The 19,408-nt window shown below is 36.3% G+C and overlaps 1 protein-coding gene and 1 long non-coding RNA gene across 2 annotated transcripts; both read right to left on the bottom strand.

The window, feature by feature from the left end:
* Nucleotides 1-4,745: 4,745 nt before the first annotated feature.
* On the bottom strand, nucleotides 4,746-5,642 carry LOC105955283 (uncharacterized). The gene is made up of 2 exons (XM_088821204.1): nucleotides 5,475-5,642; nucleotides 4,746-5,300 (listed from the first exon to the last, which is right to left on the bottom strand). Exons 1-2 carry the CDS (start codon nucleotides 5,640-5,642, stop codon nucleotides 4,746-4,748), a joined length of 723 nt encoding a protein of 240 aa, XP_088677330.1.
* Nucleotides 5,643-12,007: 6,365 nt separating this feature from the next.
* LOC148768431 (uncharacterized) lies at nucleotides 12,008-14,439 on the bottom strand. The gene is made up of 3 exons (XR_016032836.1): nucleotides 14,096-14,439; nucleotides 13,969-14,016; nucleotides 12,008-12,354 (listed from the first exon to the last, which is right to left on the bottom strand). It is a non-coding gene; the product is annotated as an uncharacterized LOC148768431 (long non-coding RNA).
* Between the last annotated feature and the right edge of the window lie 4,969 nt (nucleotides 14,440-19,408).

Raw genomic sequence — 19,408 nt, 5'->3', positions numbered from 1 at the left:
CGCTCCGACTGCTAAGGCGAGGTGGATTCCAGCTATCAAGGCTTCATATTCAGCGACATTGTTTGAGGCTATGAATTCGAATCGTTGAGCATATTCAAATTCATGTCCGTTGCGGTTCGTTAGTACGATACCCGCGCCACCTCCTGTGGCTGTGGAAGATCCATCAACGCTGACAGACCAAGCAGGGAGGGAGGTTCTCTCTTCTACTGAGGTCATTTCTACTAAGAAGCCAGCCAATACTTGCGCCTTGATGGCAGGGCGGGGTTTGAATTCTACCGCGTACTCACTCAGCTCTATTGCCCATTTGGCTAACCGCCTGGATGTCTCGGGACTCCTTAATATCTGCTTCAGGGGGTAATTGGTGATAACTACCACTTGATGTCATTGAAAGTAAGGTCGGACTTTCCGAGCTGCGTTGATGAGGGCGAGGGCGAGGGCGAGCTTCTCCATATTGGTATAGCGTTGTTCGGCTCCTTGAAGGGCGCGACTTATGTAGTATATGGGCTGGTGGCCTTTTCTTCCATCTCGGATGAGGACTGCGCTGATGGCATCAGCTGAGTTAGCCAAGAACAGGAGAAGGGTGTCTCCGGGCTGAGGTTTCGTGAGCAAGGGTGGTGATGCGAGATATGACTTCAGCTCGGCGAAAGCCTTTTGACAAGCTTCATCACATTCAAACTCTTTTCCTCTCCTTAAAATCTTGAAGAAGGGGAGAGCCCTGTTCGTTGATCTTGAAATGAATCTGTTCAAACATGCTAGGCAGCCGTTAAGCAGTTGGACTTTCTTGATCGATGTTGGTGGAGCCATGGAGGTGATGGCTTCGATTTTCGTGGGATTGGCTTTGATTTCTCGTTGTGAAATCATATATCCCAAAAATTTGCCTCCCCGAACTCCGAACGAACATTTGAGGGGGTTGAGTTTCATCTTGTATTTTCGCAGGATGGCGAAACACTGATCCAAATGGGTTATATGGTCCGAGACCCTGACACTTTTGACGAGCATGTCGTCGATGTACACTTCCATATTCTTGCCGATTTGGTCTGTAAACATTGCGTTCACTAGACGTTGGTAAGTGGCTCCCGCGTTTTTTAATCCTAAAGGCATGACTTGGAGCAGTAGATGCCTTGATCGGTGACGAAGATGGCCCTTTCTTGATCTTCTGAGGTGAGCAAGATTTGATTGTATCCTTGATATGCATCAAGCAAGCTGAGGAGCTCGCATCCCGAGGTTGAATCGATGAGTTGGTCGATTCTAGGTAAAGGAAAGGGGTCATTCGGGCAAGCTCAGTTAAGGTCGGTTAACCACGCATAACCTCCACTTGCCACCGGGCTTGGGAACGAGTACTACGTTCGACAACCATTCAGGATACTGAACTGGTCGTATATGACCTGCCTCTAGAAGTTTTGCTACTTCCGCCTTGATGTGTTTGTTGCGTTCGGGACCAAATGTCCGCTTCCTTTGTTTGATCGGCTTCAACCTTTTGTCGACGTTGAGCTGATGTAGAGCTACCTGAGGGGGAATGCCTGACAAATCTTGGGTTTCCAAGCGAACACATCTCCATTGTGTCGCAGGAAGTTGATTAGTTGTTGCTCCATCTCTAGATCTAGATTGGATCTGATGCGTAGGAGCTTGGAATCATCTCCAGGTCTGAGCTCTATGAGCTTAAGCTCTTGGACAGCCGGTAGCTTAATGTTGTCGTCTGGTACGCTGATGAGGATTTCTCTATCGTCCTCGATGATCGCGTTGACCCATTTCCGTTTGTCGGGTTTTTGGGTGTCTTCTCCCCTTCCAGGCGGTTTGGGCTTCTTGGATGGTTCTCGTAGGGCTCTTGCACAGCACTCTCGAGCGAGACGTCTATCTCCAAGTACTTCCCCCATTCCATAAGGAGTGGGGAATTTCCACTTTTGGTGGAAGGCACTAACTTGAATTTATGGATTGCTGGCCTCCCTAGGATGATGTTGTAGGGGGACGGCTTGTCGACGATGAGGAATTTTATCATCTTGGTAATTCGACAAGGGTTGTCCCTGTTAGAGTAGGTGACCAATAAGCCAACTTGTGGTTGTGGTCTTTCTCTTTTTTCTTGTAACAAAACAATCGTTTTTTGTTCGTAATAATAAAATATTTCATTTGGCATTCTATATCTCTTATCCCATGCAAGTAGCATAGATATAGTCCTATCGAGTTACTCTATTACTGTGAGTTGATTTAGTAGAATCATGAGATAACTCAGCAATGTAATGTAAATGTTAAACCTTGTTCCTAGTCGATGGGTTACACCAATAATAAGGATACCGGCCTTTCCCTTTTGAGACTAGCACTTAGTGTATGTGTACTGCGTCTCATCAGTCCTCGGTGTTGTGACATCGGCATACTTGAGTGGGTGCTCATACTAGATGAGTTCACTGAACTCCCTCGCCCTAGAAATCTATAAGTGGTTCTCATTCATCGAGTAATAGGTTTCTAAGATATAGTTGTACACCATTAGTCCTTAAGACCCAAACATCACCGTGACTTCACTAGAGGACCGATTGTATCGTGACTTGTCCCTGAGTCCCACAGCGGACCACTCCAAGGGCCAACGTTCGTGCAATCCGAAATCTAGTGTGAAGTCTGTGCATTGTAGTAGGGGATTCGAGCGCTTGAGTAGTCATGGATGTCCTGTGTGTTCTAACGGTTTATAATCCAAGGAATCTCTGGCCAGAGTTGATAGTGGGGTGATTAGGGAAATGTGTTTCCCTAAGTCACACACGAAGGGATTTATAATACCTAGAACGTTCGCACGGTCATTGAACTTTATAAGAGGTCTCGGTGAACCAATGCCTCTAGTTCAATCGGGACATGTGCTGCGAAGGGATCGTATTGTACGCTAACTATATCATAAGGTTCTTGCAAGCACTTCACTTGTATCTAGGGAATCATGATGCTTAGTTGCTAGGCGCCAATCTTGATTCGTTGGGCACGGATTTGATCGGCGATTAAGTAAAATGAGTTTTACTTTAATCGGTACTCTTGGGAGGAGTTCATATAAGAACAATGTGTTGTTCGAATCACAAAGAGTTGTGAGCCCACGGCTAGCATACACGTGAACCATTGAGGGTCACACTTCTCGTGTAATATAGATCCTTGATAAACAACAAGCATAGATTAATATGTTAATCTTTGAACAATTGGATGTCAATATGATTGAATCCAAGATTCGTAATTGTTGATTACGAATTGGAATGAACGTAGAGAAAGAGACATGCGGAATTTAGTGAACTTTCTAAATTGGGAAGTTTCCCGATTTAGCAGGTCCACTGAATTAGAAGTTTCCACTTTTGGAAATTGGAAATTTCGAAGAGACACTCGTATCGACGAGGACTTTGAGCTCGTCACAAATATAATTTTGTTATATTTTTGTGAAACGATCGTTTGTGAGAAACGAGGACGACAAGGCGATGGGCTTAATGGATCAGTGGGTCAGGCCCAATGACTTAAGCCTCAACCCTAGTATAAATAGACCTCAAAAGAGAGTTTGAGATCAGATTTTTACACTAAAAATCCCTAGCCGTCCATCCCTAGCCGCCCAGCTCTCACGGCCGCCGCTGCCCCGCCGCGCCGCCGCCGATCGCCGCCGCTTGTCGCCGGTTTTCTCCTCTCTTCTCCTTCGTTTATTCTTTGTTCTTTATCTTACTCGTTTACATCTAGTGTTGTAGTTCGAGTGGGTCAAAATATACGAGGTGAAACCTGATTGGAGGAGAGGAAGACCGCTGCCCCGCCGCCGAAGTCGCACGCGCCGCCGTTACGCAGCACGCGCCTTTCGTGTGAGTCGCATGCGCCGCCGTCTGCCATCTGCTGGACCAGCTTGATCCAGCCGTGAGTTGTTGCCCCGAGAATTGGTAATTCGCAGCTTGTACGTGTTCGGTTCTAGATTTCGATTCGTCGAAATCCCACGCTTCAAGAGGTAAACCGAAATCTCTCGTAATATATTATAAATTTGGATTTATGATTTACTTGCGAGCATGTTGATGTTGTGAATTAATTGTTATCATGATTTATGAAATTGTGTGAACAAGCAGGTTTTATATTTTTCGGTTTTACATATTTTGATAAAAATCGATAATTACCATGTGTATCGCGGAAGCGTTAAGGTACGTTGACTATGTGATTAGCTTATGCATGTAATCGAAACTAGTTCGATCTAAAATTTTTAAATTCCGCTGCGTATACATGCACGATCCCCAACAGTCCCCTAAGGAGATGGGCAACTCCACTTCTCCCATGGATAAAACGCCCTCCCCAGTGAATCCTTTTAGCGGTGTAGTGATGGGGCTAAATCGGGCGTTATCTATGCCCAGCTGCTTGAATATATGGAGATACATGATGTTTGTTGAGCTTCCACCGTCCATTAAGATCTTCTTTACCAAAAAGTTGGCCACCGATGCTGTGACTACCAATGCGTCGACATGGTCTTCGTTTGGGCCTTTGAGGTCCGAGGAGTCGAAGACTATGCTATGATTAGGTCTTCATATCTGATAGATAGATGCGGATGGAGAGACGTGCTCTTGATTCATACGTGCTGACCGAGCGAGGGAGCGTCTCGCATTTTGAGAGTCGCCACCCGCCGGTCCTCCGGAGATAAAGGCAATGATTCCCCGGGTGGGTTGATTATCATTGTTATCTTGTTCGCGCCGATGATCCCCTTCCTCTCGTCGTTGCGGTTGATCTCGATAGTTATCTCGGCGTGGGAGGTCATCACGGCGCTTGTTTCAAGGCTTGTCGATGTATTCTCCTAAGTGGCCCTGCTTGATAACCTTCTCAATTGCTAATTTTAGATGTGCACATTCCTCGGTAGTATGTCCTCTGTCCTTATGGAATCGACAGTAGCGATCCGATTTTTCTCGTTTCGCATTGGGCTGCATTGGGCGTGGAGGTTTTGCTAGACCTCTTTGTTCTATCACATGAAGGATTTCAGTAAGGCGAGTGTTTAGCGGAGTGAATCGATTGTAGGAGGATGACGATTGGCCTTGAGGTGGGGATCGTGGATGTCGATCGTCCCGTCTCATGACGTCTTGTCGATCATCTTCCCTCTTCCTCTTGGGAGGAGCATGGGTAGAGGCTTCCTCTATTCGTATGTATTTCTCAGCTCGGTTCAGAAACTCCTCTAGGTTGCCTGGAGGCCGTCCGGCAATAGAGTCTTTGAACCTACCCGACTTCAAGTTTTGTTGCATGATCCCGGAGAGCATGTCTTGTCCTGCGCTTAGGACTTCGTGGACGGCTTCCACAAAACGCTTGATGTAGTTGCGGAGCGTTTCGTTGTCTCTCTGTACTACAGAGAAAAGGTGTGCTGGGGTCTTGGCATATTGTTTGTTGATGGCGAATTGGTTGGTGAATCGTCGCGACAATCGAACGAAGATGTTGATCGATCATGTAGGTAGACAGTTGAACCAATTCATGGCCCGCTTGGAGAGAGTGGTGCGGAACATTTTGCACATTACGGCATCTGTTGGGCCATACAAATTTTCCATGGCGTGGAATTTCTCTATGTCTTCTTGTGGGTCGGTGGTTCCTTCAAACTGAGGTAACCCTGAGATCTTCACTCCTTGAGGTAAAACCTCATTGAGAATGTCCATGGTGAAAGGACTGCGTCTTACTGGGGCATTCATTCTTCCGCCAATTGGATTGTTCAATTGGGGGAAGGAAATTTGGCGAGACATTCTGCTGTTTACCTCGCCTTCTCCCTCATTGAAGAGAGGGACTCTCTGTGGAGACGCATTACCTCGTGGGGGTGAGCGTTGACGTTGCTGTCTGGGATGTGCCCCCCTGTAATTAGTGGATAGCTGCACTCGGGACTGTGGATCCGAGGTGGATGAGGAGACACTTATTTGGTTCTGGACTGGCGGTGGTGCCATGGGTGGCACCACAGGTGGAGCTGGTACTGGTACCGCGTTGGGAGCATTTGCTCCTATCGTGGCGATATATTGGGTCACGGCCTCTATGGCGGTGCGAGTTGAGGTTTCTGCTATCATGCGTTGGAGCGCATTCTCGGTTATCTGAACCATTCGGGGAGCAGAGAGTGGCGGATCGGCGAGTGGTGGGTCCCGAGGGGGAATCACCTGAACCTCGCGAGGCGGATCCGGAGCACGTGGAGGAGGTGGCAAGCCAGAGCCTCCGCGGATTGGGAGGTTGTTAGCTGTGTCATTCTCTCTCCAAGCGGATGCCTCAGGAAGATCTTGCTGGCTACGTGATCTGGTTTGCATGTTCCCACAGACGGCGCCAAAATGATGATGCTAATTACTTAGATCACATGTAGTAGGGTAGTAAACGAGCTAGGAGAACAAAGCGGATCAGTAGCTTGACAACTTGATGATCCTGAGGTCCCTGCGAAATGAACACACGTGAACTAAGCCGGGGGTTGATCCGGCGGAAACCCCTCCGACGCTCAAGTCAGATGTACAGATCGTGGAGATGGTAGAGAGAATAAACACTCTAGATTACTTGTGAATAATAGAACGTACCTTAACAAATGAGTAAAAACCTCTATTTATATGTCGTTGATTGGGTTAGGTTTACTTTGTTGCGCACAAGCTTTATTTTATAGGTGTTTGGGCTTTTATGTAGTGGACCTAGTAATTAGATAAATTGGGGCTCCATTGAATCGGTCCAATTAGGCATATCAAGTTACTTGATGAAATTGAGTTTAAATTAGGGTTGAATGAAATTTCAGATGTTTTTAGAATGTTTTAAAATAATATAGGGATCTTATTGCCCATTTGTTGACTGCAAGTATTTAGGGAACAATATTTCATTTTATTTAATTTTAATTACACGTCCCGTTGACCAATGCTCCAACGACCACAATTTGTTTAACTTTAATTTCAACGAATTTATTATATTCTACTAGAGTAGCTTGGTCGTTGACGACTTCTAAGTTATTTATTTTCTCATTTTTATTTTGTTAATTAATATGTTATGCTATGCATTCTAACCTACTTACATGGACATAGTATTAGACAATGAAAAAATATATTCAGAAGTTTGGAGTACAATTTAGCGGCCATATGGCCCATACCTACATCTGAGGGTTTGCTTTTGAATAAAGTAAAATAAACCAAATTGACAATCGGAACTATCTTGCATAAAAGAAAAATAAGAAATAAATAAATAAATAATTGATAAATAAGGTCATTTAGTAGAGATTAAATTTTAGGATTTATTGCTTAAAGAAAAGGTTTGGGAATTATGAACTTAGAGTCCCTAAAAATATTTTATAGTGTTTAATGTCTAGAGAATATTTATCATTTTGCTTAAATTTCTCTAATTAGGTTTTTGTGTAGGTTAATGTTTAGAGAATATTTCTGATTTGTTTAAAGTCCTCATAATTGAATTTACACTTGTGCGGTGCATGGGGTCACATTCCACAAGTGAAGAAAATAATCATTTAAACACATAACATTAAAAATGGGTGTAATTGAAGAAAATATTAAATGAAAAGTCATCTATAATTAGAAGAGGACAAAGAAAGTTACAAAGATATTATGTCATTAGCATCTTCGTAGAAAAATAAAAGGAAGAAAGGAAATAATTACAAAGATGGTTTTGACAAAGAAAGGAAAATAATAAACAAAGTCAAATAAATAAATTAATAATTGGAGAAACAAAAATAATTACAGATATGTTGGAGAAATAAAAAGTTAAAAAAATTAGAATGAACAATAAAGAAAGTAAAAAAAATGAAGGTAAATGTCATTAGATCAATAACAATCTCATAGATTTGATATGAAAGTATATAAAGAAAATAGGAGGCAAAATAGGAGATAATTACAGAAAATAGGGTGTGAAATAAGGGATAAAAACAATGGAAAACTTAGTAACAGCTCCCTCATCTAGAAAATATAGTTAAGGAAACACCTCTCTCAAAAATAAATTGAGAAAACCATTTTAGGTATATTTCCAGCAAAATGAATTTTTAATAATCCCCAAACTAATACCCTTATAAAGTTCATACATACTCAGCCCTAATTTTCAACGTTCATTATCTTTTCCATTCTCTTCACTCACAAAAACACCAGCGGCGGAGGAGGAACATATATCAAGTCATCAGCGACGGAGACGTGAAGACCATGGCAGCGGCGGAGACGGACAATGGCAGCGGCGGTAGAGAGTGAAGATCATGTCTCAAGTCATCAACGCCGGAATACCATGTCTTTTAAGTAGCTCTAAATTTGTTTCTTCGGTATAGTTGGCTTCTATCTAGATCTATATTCTATTTTTGGTTTCAATCTATATCTAGTTGGAGAATGAAAATTGGTTTGTTTGGGTTCAAGGATTGTGGGTGGGATGAAGTCGCAAGGTGTTGGATGGAATGGATGAAGTTCAAGGATTATGGGATGGTGTGGTGTTGCTACGGCATAGAGAGGCATATCTCGTGTGTTTTTGGTGAATCGGGCGGAGGATGGCACGGATTGAGAAATTCGCACAGGCTGGAGATTTAATCGACTATGTACATGTTCAATAGTCGATTAAAGTTAATCGACTATGCACTGGTAGTCAATTAAGATTAATCGACTCCAATTTTTATTTTTTTTATTTTTTTTTTGGATTTTTTGTTTATTGCTTCCAATTGTATAAATCAATTATAATGTTTGTATATTTTTTGTTTTTGTAAAAATAGTGTCGATTTTTGTTTTTCCATAGTTGTGTATGTTTTTTGTAGTTAGTTTCTTGACCGACTATGCTTATACCTCATAGTCGATTAATATACCTGATAAAGAAAGAAAAAAAGTTAAAAAAAATTAATAAAATTAAAAAAAAAAAAAAAGTCAAATGAGGTAGGGGCATGATTGGAAAAAATGGGTGGCTGAAATTAGGAAAAAGTAAAGGGTTTTTCTCAAATGGTGCAAAATAGTTTGGGTCGTCTCTTCCTATTTAAAGAAGTATTGAGGGGTTATATCAAAGAGCCCCAAAAAAATAGATGTAGTGAATTATGATTGTGGATGAGTTTGGTGTTTAAATAACTAAAACTAAAACGGCTGCCAAACAAGAGATAAAAAGGAAAATTATATATTGAACATCTGGTGGACCATCAAAATTCTATTAATTTAGCGAAATATTAATTTATCAATAAATTAATAATTATTAATTTATATATTAAGTAGTAAATTATTAGTTTATTAAATTATTATTATTATAATTTTCAATAAATACATTTTTTTTACGTATATATCATTCATTGTACTGTTACTTTGAATGTACTATAGAGTTCGTTACTCGAACGGAAGCTCTTAAAGCAGCAATGGCATTGAACAATTTTTTGTTAAGTTATGAGAATACTTTACCAAAAGTTCTAACCATGTTAATAAAAATGAGGAACGAGATTGATGTTGATGTTCATTTCAACAAAAAACAAGTGATAATTAAATCATATTTTATTAATCCTTCATACATCTATAAAATATATATTGTACTATGTAATTTAAGAATTATTTTTAAGCATTATTAAGTTATATATTATATCGGGCTTCTTCATTATTTTTGAATGTGTATTATCTTAAAAACATAGCAAATTATTAGTTTAGCACTTGTCCCATAGTTGGAACTTGGAAAAAATATTATTTAAATGAGGTTATTAATTTATCAGGTATTAATTTATCGAGGTTCTACTGTGCATATAAATTAAAAAGTTTTACAAATACAGTGGAACTTTGATAAATTAATAACCTCGCTTAAAAATAAATTTTCTCGGTCCCGACTTGGGGACAACGTGCTAAATTAATAATTCGCTAAATTTATAAGATAATACACATTCGAAAATTTTAAGAAACCCCATATAATATACAAATTAATAATGCATAAAAATAATTCTTAAATTACATGGTACAATACATATTTTATTTTATAGATCTATGAAGGCTTAACACAATATAATTTAGTTGTCGCTTGTTCTTGTTGAAGTTCACATTACCATCAATCTCGTCCCTCACTTTTCTTAACATGGTTAAAGTTTCGGTATAGTTTTCTCATAATTCAACATAAATCGTTATATACCATTGCTGCTTTAAGAGCTTTTGTTTGTGAAACGAACTCGATAGTATATTGGACTAATAGTACAATGAATAATATAAACTTAAAAAAAATAAAAAAATAAATATATTTATTGAAAATAATAATAAAAGTAATTTCATATATTAATAAGTGGTTATTTAATATATAAATTAATAATTATTAATTTATCGATAAGTTAATATTTCGCTAAATTAATAAAATTTTGATGGTCTCAACTGTATTAATGTATAGAGGTTTAACTATATGATATTAGGGTGGGTTATTTGAGATAGCCCCCTCACTAGCTTACATAATAGGGATAATATGCTGCAAGTCCCTTAAAAAAAACTTAATTAGATATAGAATACGAGCCTAATATTTTTTTCGTAACTAAATCCCCCGTTTGGTAAAATATATGAAATAAGGGATTTTTTTTTAAATAATCCCATATTACCCTTATTATTAATAGAACGTTTGTGACGTTTTGTGGGGTTACATATTTTAATTAATATCACGTCCCTTTAAATTAGGGATCACGTATCAATCACGTTCCAGATTGAGATTAACTGTATCATAATCTCATCCCGTTAATATATACAACACGCCAGTGAAGAAGATATCACAGATATCAATCTGCTAAAAATTGAGTGTGTTTTTTTAAGATTCAGCCGCAAGAAGGTATGGGTTTTCATCGTCACGTAGCAGAGGGTTTGTGTTGTGTGTTGGTTCGATTGGGTACATGATTCTTTACCGCAGGTTTGCAGATTAAAGTTTTGAAATATAAGGGTAATTTATGGCGCCAGATGCATATTGTACGATGTCTGTTTTTTTCCGTTTTTCATGGTGATGGTTTATTTAACTATTTAATTGTATATAATCGTTATGTGTTCACGTTAGGTGTTTTGTTAAAAATATTTGTGTTTCGTTGCATATTTCGTGTTCTGTTGCATATATGACTCGGTATATCAGGTGTTGAGTGAACCCGTTGTTGTAGTTGATTTATGGAATAAATCATGTTCATGCCGAATGTGGCAAAATTCGGGATTCCCATGTGCTCATGCTGCTTGTGTGCTCTACAAAGTGAAAATGGAAGGATACAATTATGTGGAAGATTACTTTCATATTTCGTCATACAGACAAAGTTATGCTAAAGCAATTTTCCCATTTGCTAGACCTTTTGCTGACCCTCCGTTGAATGTCGTTGGTCAGCCTGAGTTCCAGCCAAACCGTGTAAGACAAAAGACGAAGATAATTACTTGTAGGGGTGAGAGGTAGCGAGGATGATGAAGTGTAGTAGTTGCAACCAGGTTGGAACGCACATCAAGAAGATATGCACGCACATCAAGAAGACATGCATAAGGCGTATTGACTAGGTTCATTTTGGATTTCTTTTGAGCTGTTTTAATTTGCGTTTAAAGTTGAACATTAGTTTTTTTTTTTTTTTTTTTCCATTCGTCGATTTATGTTTAAGAAGTACTTTTTCTCATTTCAGCACTGTGATATTTTTGCGGTGGATGTTTTCTTTTACTTTCATGGATTTTCTTGTTGATTGAGTTCTTGAATAGTTATTGCAGTTACAAAATTCAAATTTGCATAATCTTGTGAGTTGTTTTCTTTTTACATGTGTTTGGTTGTATTTAGTTCATATCTGTTCCCGTTAAATTCAACTATCTGTAGACAAGTGCGCATAAACATTCGATAGAAACTTATTGTATTGTTTTTGTGTTTTCAATTCATATCAAAGACTGTCTTGGAACAAAGGCCATTTTCCAAGATAATACAACTTATTCAGGGATGGTGCACAATAAACACTCATTGCGCAAATACCAAGTTCATGTAGCTAAACATAGCATACCAAAGACGCATACAGTATATCATAGGATTATATAGTTGATAATCCTTGTAGAGTACTACCAGGCTGTGTAACAGTGGGCATTTGGTTAATTAATTTACGTAAAGCAGGCCATACTCCAAACATACGAAGATATGCAACAGTATATGTCACATGATATCTATGACTTCAACTCATTAAATTGAAAAGGTACAATAATATATAGATACGAAACAGTGCTAACAATGACCGGCTAGTCTCTAATATTTTTACCCAAAAACTAAAGGTTTAAAACCATAATTATGTTTAACTAGGCAACACTGCAAATATTATTCGCAAAATGGTTTTCATTTGCGTACAAGAAACAAAAAAAAATGGGAGAAATTAATCGTTCATTCCATCTTGTAATTTAAAAGATATTCTATAATGCTCCTTCTCATGTTTGTGACCCCCTCTTTTGCTTCTTTTATTTCCAAGGGCGACTAAAGAAAACATTGTCTCGCCTGCAAATTTGACAAATCATATTTGTTACCAGGAAAGCTAAATGTATGGTAGAAGATAAAAAAATACATAGACTAAATAGTTTCAAAAGCAGTAAATGTTTTAATGAATTTGACATTTTCTAATACGTAGACAACTACAGAATATCACAGTACCCATAGAGTACCACAGTATTACATGTATATAATTAGTTACCAAAAAACCTATATATCCAAAAAAAGTGGTTTAAGGAATCAGGATTCAAGACCTCAACATTGGTATGATTGTGTTTATTCAATAATAAAATTTTGAGTGTCTTATAGGACTTTCACAAACTAGATGTACCCAGATAATGAATTGTCCTAATACATTCAAGGAGATTAGATAGACTATAATCATTAAATCAATACCCAGCATATCACCGATACCCATAGATTATCACAGTAGTACATAGAACACATAGATAATTACAGATACATATAGAATTAGGGCTGGAAAAAAATTACCGAATACCGATTACCACGGTATACCTACCAAAAATTACCGAATAAATACCGAACTATCGGTTGCCACTACATTTAGTACGGTATTGGTACCGTACCATTAGTTTACGGTACGGTAGCGGAATTGGATCTTCAATACCATGGTAATACCGTACCGTACCACAACTTTGTATTTTTAAAATTAGTTAATATAAATTTCCTTTTATATTGTTAAATAAAAAAATATAGTCAACAAATAATAAAAAAAAAATAAACATGAATCAGAATATGATATATCCTATATATATACATAATTATGTTTTTTTTTTTATTCTCTTCATATATTTATGCAAATTCACTATTTGCCTCTCGTTAAGTTGTTTACGTCCACGCGTACTTCTTTAGTTCTAAAGTCCAACTAATCTCTTATTAGTAGAATTCTTTTTGCAACAATTTTCTTCTCTCTTTCTTTCACCCTGAGGTCCCAACCTTTTGTTTCATTTGCATTATTGCAACATATTTAATTTTTTTTGTTTCTTTTACTTAAACCATGAAACTTTCTTACTCACTAGTTTCTACAATTTTTCTATAGATACATATATTAGTAAGCATTAGTTAACTAAAGCAAAATTTTCTACTAGGTTGTATAATGTATATTCATGTAGATTGCTTCATTGTCATAATTATTTGCTTAATTTGTTGTATTTATACATTTATTAAGTATTCATCTTAATTATGGTATTATCCGAATTCATCACCAAAATTATGTACGGTAGATTACCACGTACCGATTATATCGTACCGAAACTAACGGTATACCGAATAACGGTATACCGCAATTGTTGGTACGGTAACGGTATAGATTTTTTCAATACCGCAAGATACGGTAGGTACACGGTATTGAACAAAATATTCGGCAACCGTACCGAAACCACCCCTATATAACAATAATCTTCACGAATCACCCAACTCAATAACGTTTACATAATATGCAGTACTGTACCACTCATATGTAATAAAAAATCTAGAATATATACTACAATCTTCACATAATCAACTATTAAACAAACCAGCAAACTTTTTTTGTATAGATTTGTGTCATAGACACCAAAAGACTTTAATATAATTAAACAACAAAACATATGTATATCGTACCTGGATCTAGCGCATTTATGTCTTGCGTGCCTTTCATCCTCATCTCCCCTGCGAAATCGATTTTATAAAAACCCTAGTTTTTTATTTTGTAAAATGAAAACTGTAAATTACAAAATCAAATTCGTACTCGATATATCAGTAAGCGTAGACATTGGAATGAATAGATGGCAACGAAAGTTGGCTTCTTCTGTTGTATACTACATCGGTGTTCCCGTCCGATTTGCAGAATATACATCGTCCAATTTGCAGAATAGAAAGAAAGGAAATAGAATAAAGTTGGGTGTGACATGATGCGGTTAATAAGGGATTTGGTAAATTAGAATCACGTATATTAGTAATGGCGAGATTAGTGGGATTTTATTTCAACTTGCCAAATCATAAAACACAGCGTTAAAAATCACCGTAAGGGTAGTATATGAACTATTTTACAAAAGGATGTGGGGCTAATGTTTTTTTGGGCTTGGGAGTAGCTTCTAATATGTTTTCCCACTAGAGATGCATATCTTAAAGCCCCTACATAATATGGGATAAACCTAAATATTTTTATGTTTTTGAGTAAAACTCATTAGTTCTAAATTGCATCCGATATAAACCTAAATAATTAGCTTATACCATTTTTACCCTTTCAAATCATAATTAGGGTTTGTTTTATCTTATTTTATTTTAATTATTATTATTTTATTTATTTATTTTAATTAATAATTTTAAAAAATAATAATTTATATTTTTCTTCCAGCGTTGACTCATCATTAGTTAACTTCAATTAGTTGACATTCATTTTTTTCTTTTAATTTTTTTTCCGGGCTGCGGATCGTCGAAGCTCTAGATAGTCGACTTAGCATTAGTTAACTTCAATTAGTTGTCATTCATTTTTTTCTTTTATATTTCTTTTTTATTTAAATTTTTTTATCCGGCGGCGGGTTGTCGGAGCTCCGGTTAGCTAACTCATCATTAGTTAACTTCAACATTAGTTGACATTCCATTTTTTTTTCTTATTTATTTTTTTTTCCCCGACGGCGGGTCGTCGGAGCTCTCTGATTCAACATCAGTTCATATTTGACTTTCCATTTTTTTCTAGTATCTTTTTTTTTCCTATTAATTTATTTCTGGTGGGTTGTTGGAGCTCTGGTTAGTTGACTCAACGTTAGTTAACTTCAACATTAGTTAACTTCAATATTAGTTAACTATAACATTGATTAACATCTCTTTTCTTTTCCAGCTATTGTTCGTTGGAATTTAGGGCTCTGATTAGCTGACCAAGCATTAGCTGGCATGCGACAGTTATAATGTTAATGTTTAAGTTAGTTAATGCTGAAGTTAACTAATATTGAGTGAGCTAATTAACCGGAGATCTGACGATCCGCCGATGGAAAAATATGGCTACCCATATTAAACTAACTAATGTTGAGTCAACTAATTTAAGCTCTCACGACCCACCACCGAAAAAAATAAAAGAAAAAATAAAGAAAAAAAATGGATTGTTTAAAGAGAACTCATGTTGAGTCAGCTAAACAGGAACTTCGACGACCTGCCACCGACAAAAAGAAAATAATAACAATTTCTTTTTGTAAAAAAGGGTAAAATGTGACCGGGTCAGACCGGACCGAATTGGGTTGAACTGGCCTGGTGGGCGAGTGGAATGAAATTTGAAGAGTGGGCCTATTTTTAGTGAAACTTGGATTTGTGGATATATGTCAAATTCACCCAAATCAGATTATGCTATTGTCTTTTCTTTCTTTTTTTTTTTTTTTTTTTTTTTTGTTATATATATAAAGATAAAATAATTTTGATTATGTTTAGTCGTTTAATTGGGTAACATGCACAACTTAGACTGAACTGACAATTTTACACTGCAAACACTCAATAGTTATACTGGGAGCTTACATGATGAGGAGCTTAGACTGGTAATTTAGCAATACATGAACTTATGACTCAACAGCACATAGAGAGCTTAGACTCTGAACTTAACAATACATGAACATATATATGCACTCACCAACACATAGAGAGCTTAGTGTATTGTACAAATAATGCTCGTTCAAGGAATCAATATTGAAAACAAGAACGAAATTATCAGTATTAGAAGAAAAAGTCGAGTTTTGAAATTTCAATTTGTTATTATACATAACAGTAACAAGCTGGTGCATCCATGTACATATTTTAGAGTACATTATGTAGGTAATTTTGATTTTATCATGATTACTTTACATATTTATTTCATGAATCAAATTGATTACACTAGTAGCGAGTTCGTCGTGAAGTGAAGGACTAAGATCCTAGTTATATCGTTGAAATCTCCATTGGCGTTCATAGAATTGAATTTGTGTACGCGCCCTTGAGAAATGAATATTGAAAAAGGAAAGGCAGACTTACCAAACCTACAACTCATCGATCGGAATATTGTTCTCCGTGTTTAACTATCACTGATTTTGTTGATCGTAAGATGTGTACTAAAAAATAATCTATAGAGAATCTCTACATAAGTTGATTCCCGATCGGGTACTTTTCAAGTCCATTTCACTCTCCTAGAAGTTGCTCATCAGAATAATAACTCATATCATGATCAAAATCACGTTATCATCTTTGGCGAATGGACAAAGATGATTTTCTATCCAAAATCGGTAGTTCGGCCATATATTGTGGCGAGAAGAAAATTACCATCTTGCATACAACACGACATGTTAGAACTGCGGTTCTATTACAAGCCCAAATTGATTAGAATTCTAAGGGAATTATTCTTTCCCATATAGCCTATATGATATAGGTAACTTGGCAAAGGAATTTTATACACAAACGTGTGTGTATTGCAAATAAAGAGCTTTTTATTAGTTTTGCCATTAATTTTTATTATATTTCATATGGGAACTAGATTTATTTTTGTTTCTAGTCGTAATTTTAAGAGAATTCACATGCACAGAGTCGTAATTATTTCAATTGAGGGTAGGCTTAAGTCCACCATCGCCCAAGGGTGGACTTGCCCCTTGTTCCAAGTCACAATCGTAATTTCTTTACCCTACTTGTTTATTAGAGTCATTTAGCATTTTTCTTTGTTTTGATCTTCAATTAAAAATACTTTATTTATATTTTATAAATTTATATTATAAAAAAATATTGGAGCACAATATAAAGACAATAAGCTATATATACATATAAAGTAGTAAAAAAAAAACTGTGAGGGGCCATGGCCTCCATCTGGTGCTTCCCCACTGATTATAATAGTATTCAAAATGGTGTTCTACGACGCACATAAAAATCATTTCAAAACTTCGTTTAGAATATACTGATTAAACATTCACCATCTAGTCAATTTACGTTTACAGATTTAAGTCAATTTACGGAGCTGCCACGCAGACACCGTTTAATGGACGGAAAAAATGTTAGTCTTTGATGCATCTTTTGAGAAGAAATCTCAAACAGTGTACATTGGTGGTCCTTTATAAGGGAAAAAAAATTACGTAATCCCATTTTTGCACCTCGAAGAATAGCTTCATTTTTTTAATGGAAAAGTCTATATTACCCTTTACACTGCTCCAAGGAAGATAAATAAGTTGTACAAATTAATTAATTTGAGCAATCAATGACAAAGGGCGAAAATTGTTTAAAAAATTGCATTGAATTAATTTTGAAATAATTTTTCAATCTGAATTTGACAGAACTCAAACTAACCAAAATTATAGTTAACTGAATAAGTTTTTAATCCAACTTGAGTCAACTATATATTTTGTAAATCGATATATACATGAATAAAAAAACACTGGCTGCAACTTTTATGTTCTGAGTTTGCCAACTAATTTCATCTCCGTCGGTGGAACTGTTGATTTTTTTAACGGAAAGGTTTTTTTTCTATATAAATCTAAATAAATTGAATATTAGAAATTCAAATGTAATTTACAAGCAAGTTACAACGTTAACTCCACTTGGGCAAGTAGGCAAGTTTAATTTGAATTCCATCTGAGATATTTTAGAACCATAACCATTCAAGATAGCTAAGTGAAAGATTGTGACTATATATACTTAAATCAAGACTTTTAATACGTGTACTCATACTAGTATTTTCTAGATTAGGTTAGGCAAGATCTGTGGCGGATCTAGACCACATTTTAAGGGGTCGAATTTTTTAGGAAAAAATATATCTGAAAGGAGGTTATAATTTTGGGGATTTAAGGGGCATCACCCCCGAATTTTTTTTCGGATTATTCACAAAATATAGCTAAAATAAGTTTATATTTATAATTTTGAAGTAAAAATATATATTTTAGTAGTTGTATTTTATATTGTAATAACAAATAGAGAAAGAATATCTAATTATAAAATTATATGAAATAATAGAGAATAAAACAAAAACAGGCGGCGAAAAAACACATATTTCTATATTAGTATTTCAAAAAGCAATAAAAAAAAGTTGGAATATTGATTCAAGATGACAATTTCCGCAAGAGATGATCTAGCTGTTGGAACAAGTGGTCGTGTTACTTGATTCAAGTGGCAACGGTCACTAGATCGAGTTTATCACACATGGTTAGCTTAGTGTTATTTACGTTTCTCGTGTAATTTACAAGCTATTATACGAAAGTGTAGGTTTACCCACTACACATATATAGACACAGACATAGCGCTCTTCATTAAAAAAAAAAAAAAAAAAAGATGGCAATAGATAGCGGGATTATTTTACTATATTTTCTTATCTAATCATACATACAAATTATATACCAAAATACTTCTATCGTACCATTGATCGTATCATATATATCAAAATATTGAAAGATTGTGATTATATATACTTAAATCAAAACTTTTAATCCGTGGACTCATACTAGTATTTTCTAGATTAGGTTAGGCAAGATGACAATATATAGTTCCGCAAGAGATGATCTAGCGGTTGGAACAAGTGGTCGTGTTAATTGATTCAAGTGGCAACAGTCGCTAGCTTGAGTTTGTCATACATGGTTAGCTTAGTGTTATTTACGTCTCTCGTGTGATTTGCAAGCTATTATACGAAAGTGTAGATTTACCCACTGCACCTAGACACAGCTGCTTCACTACACAAAAGAAAAAAAAATGGCAATATATAGGGGGATTATTTTTACTATATTTTCTTATCTAATCATACATACAGATTATGTACCAAAATATTTCTATCGTACCGTTGATCGTACCATATATACCAAAATATTTTTATTAAATATTACGCAATATTATTACCATAGTATGAACATACCGTACCTATTATCATAAACAAAATTCATAAAATACTCATGACCAGGGTAGTTCCTGAGAAATTGAGGACCCTAGGCGAGTTTAAAGAATTTATAAAAAATGGTTTCCTGTTTTTTATTGTATAATGTACACATTATTCATTACGGACTACGACTGGACAAGAAATTCTTTAGCAGTTAAGATTTTTAGGGAAAATATGTCTAAAATGTTGATGAAGTTAAGG

This window comes from Erythranthe guttata, chromosome 8, assembly GCF_056151865.1.
Source record: "Erythranthe guttata isolate IM_541 chromosome 8, IM_541, whole genome shotgun sequence".
Lineage (NCBI taxonomy): Eukaryota > Viridiplantae > Streptophyta > Magnoliopsida > Lamiales > Phrymaceae > Erythranthe > Erythranthe guttata.
This window is presented reverse-complemented; position numbering and strand designations above follow the sequence as displayed.

Bases quoted from the DNA above. Each gene is read 5' to 3' on its own strand.
- LOC105955283 (XM_088821204.1), bottom strand. From the start codon at position 5,642: ATGAATGCCCCAGTAAGACGCAGTCCTTTCACCATGGACATTCTCAAT. The intron at 5,301-5,474 runs GTAATGTGCAAA...TCTGTAGTACAG, and splicing joins TGTATGGCCCAACAGATGCC to AGAGACAACGAAACGCTCCG.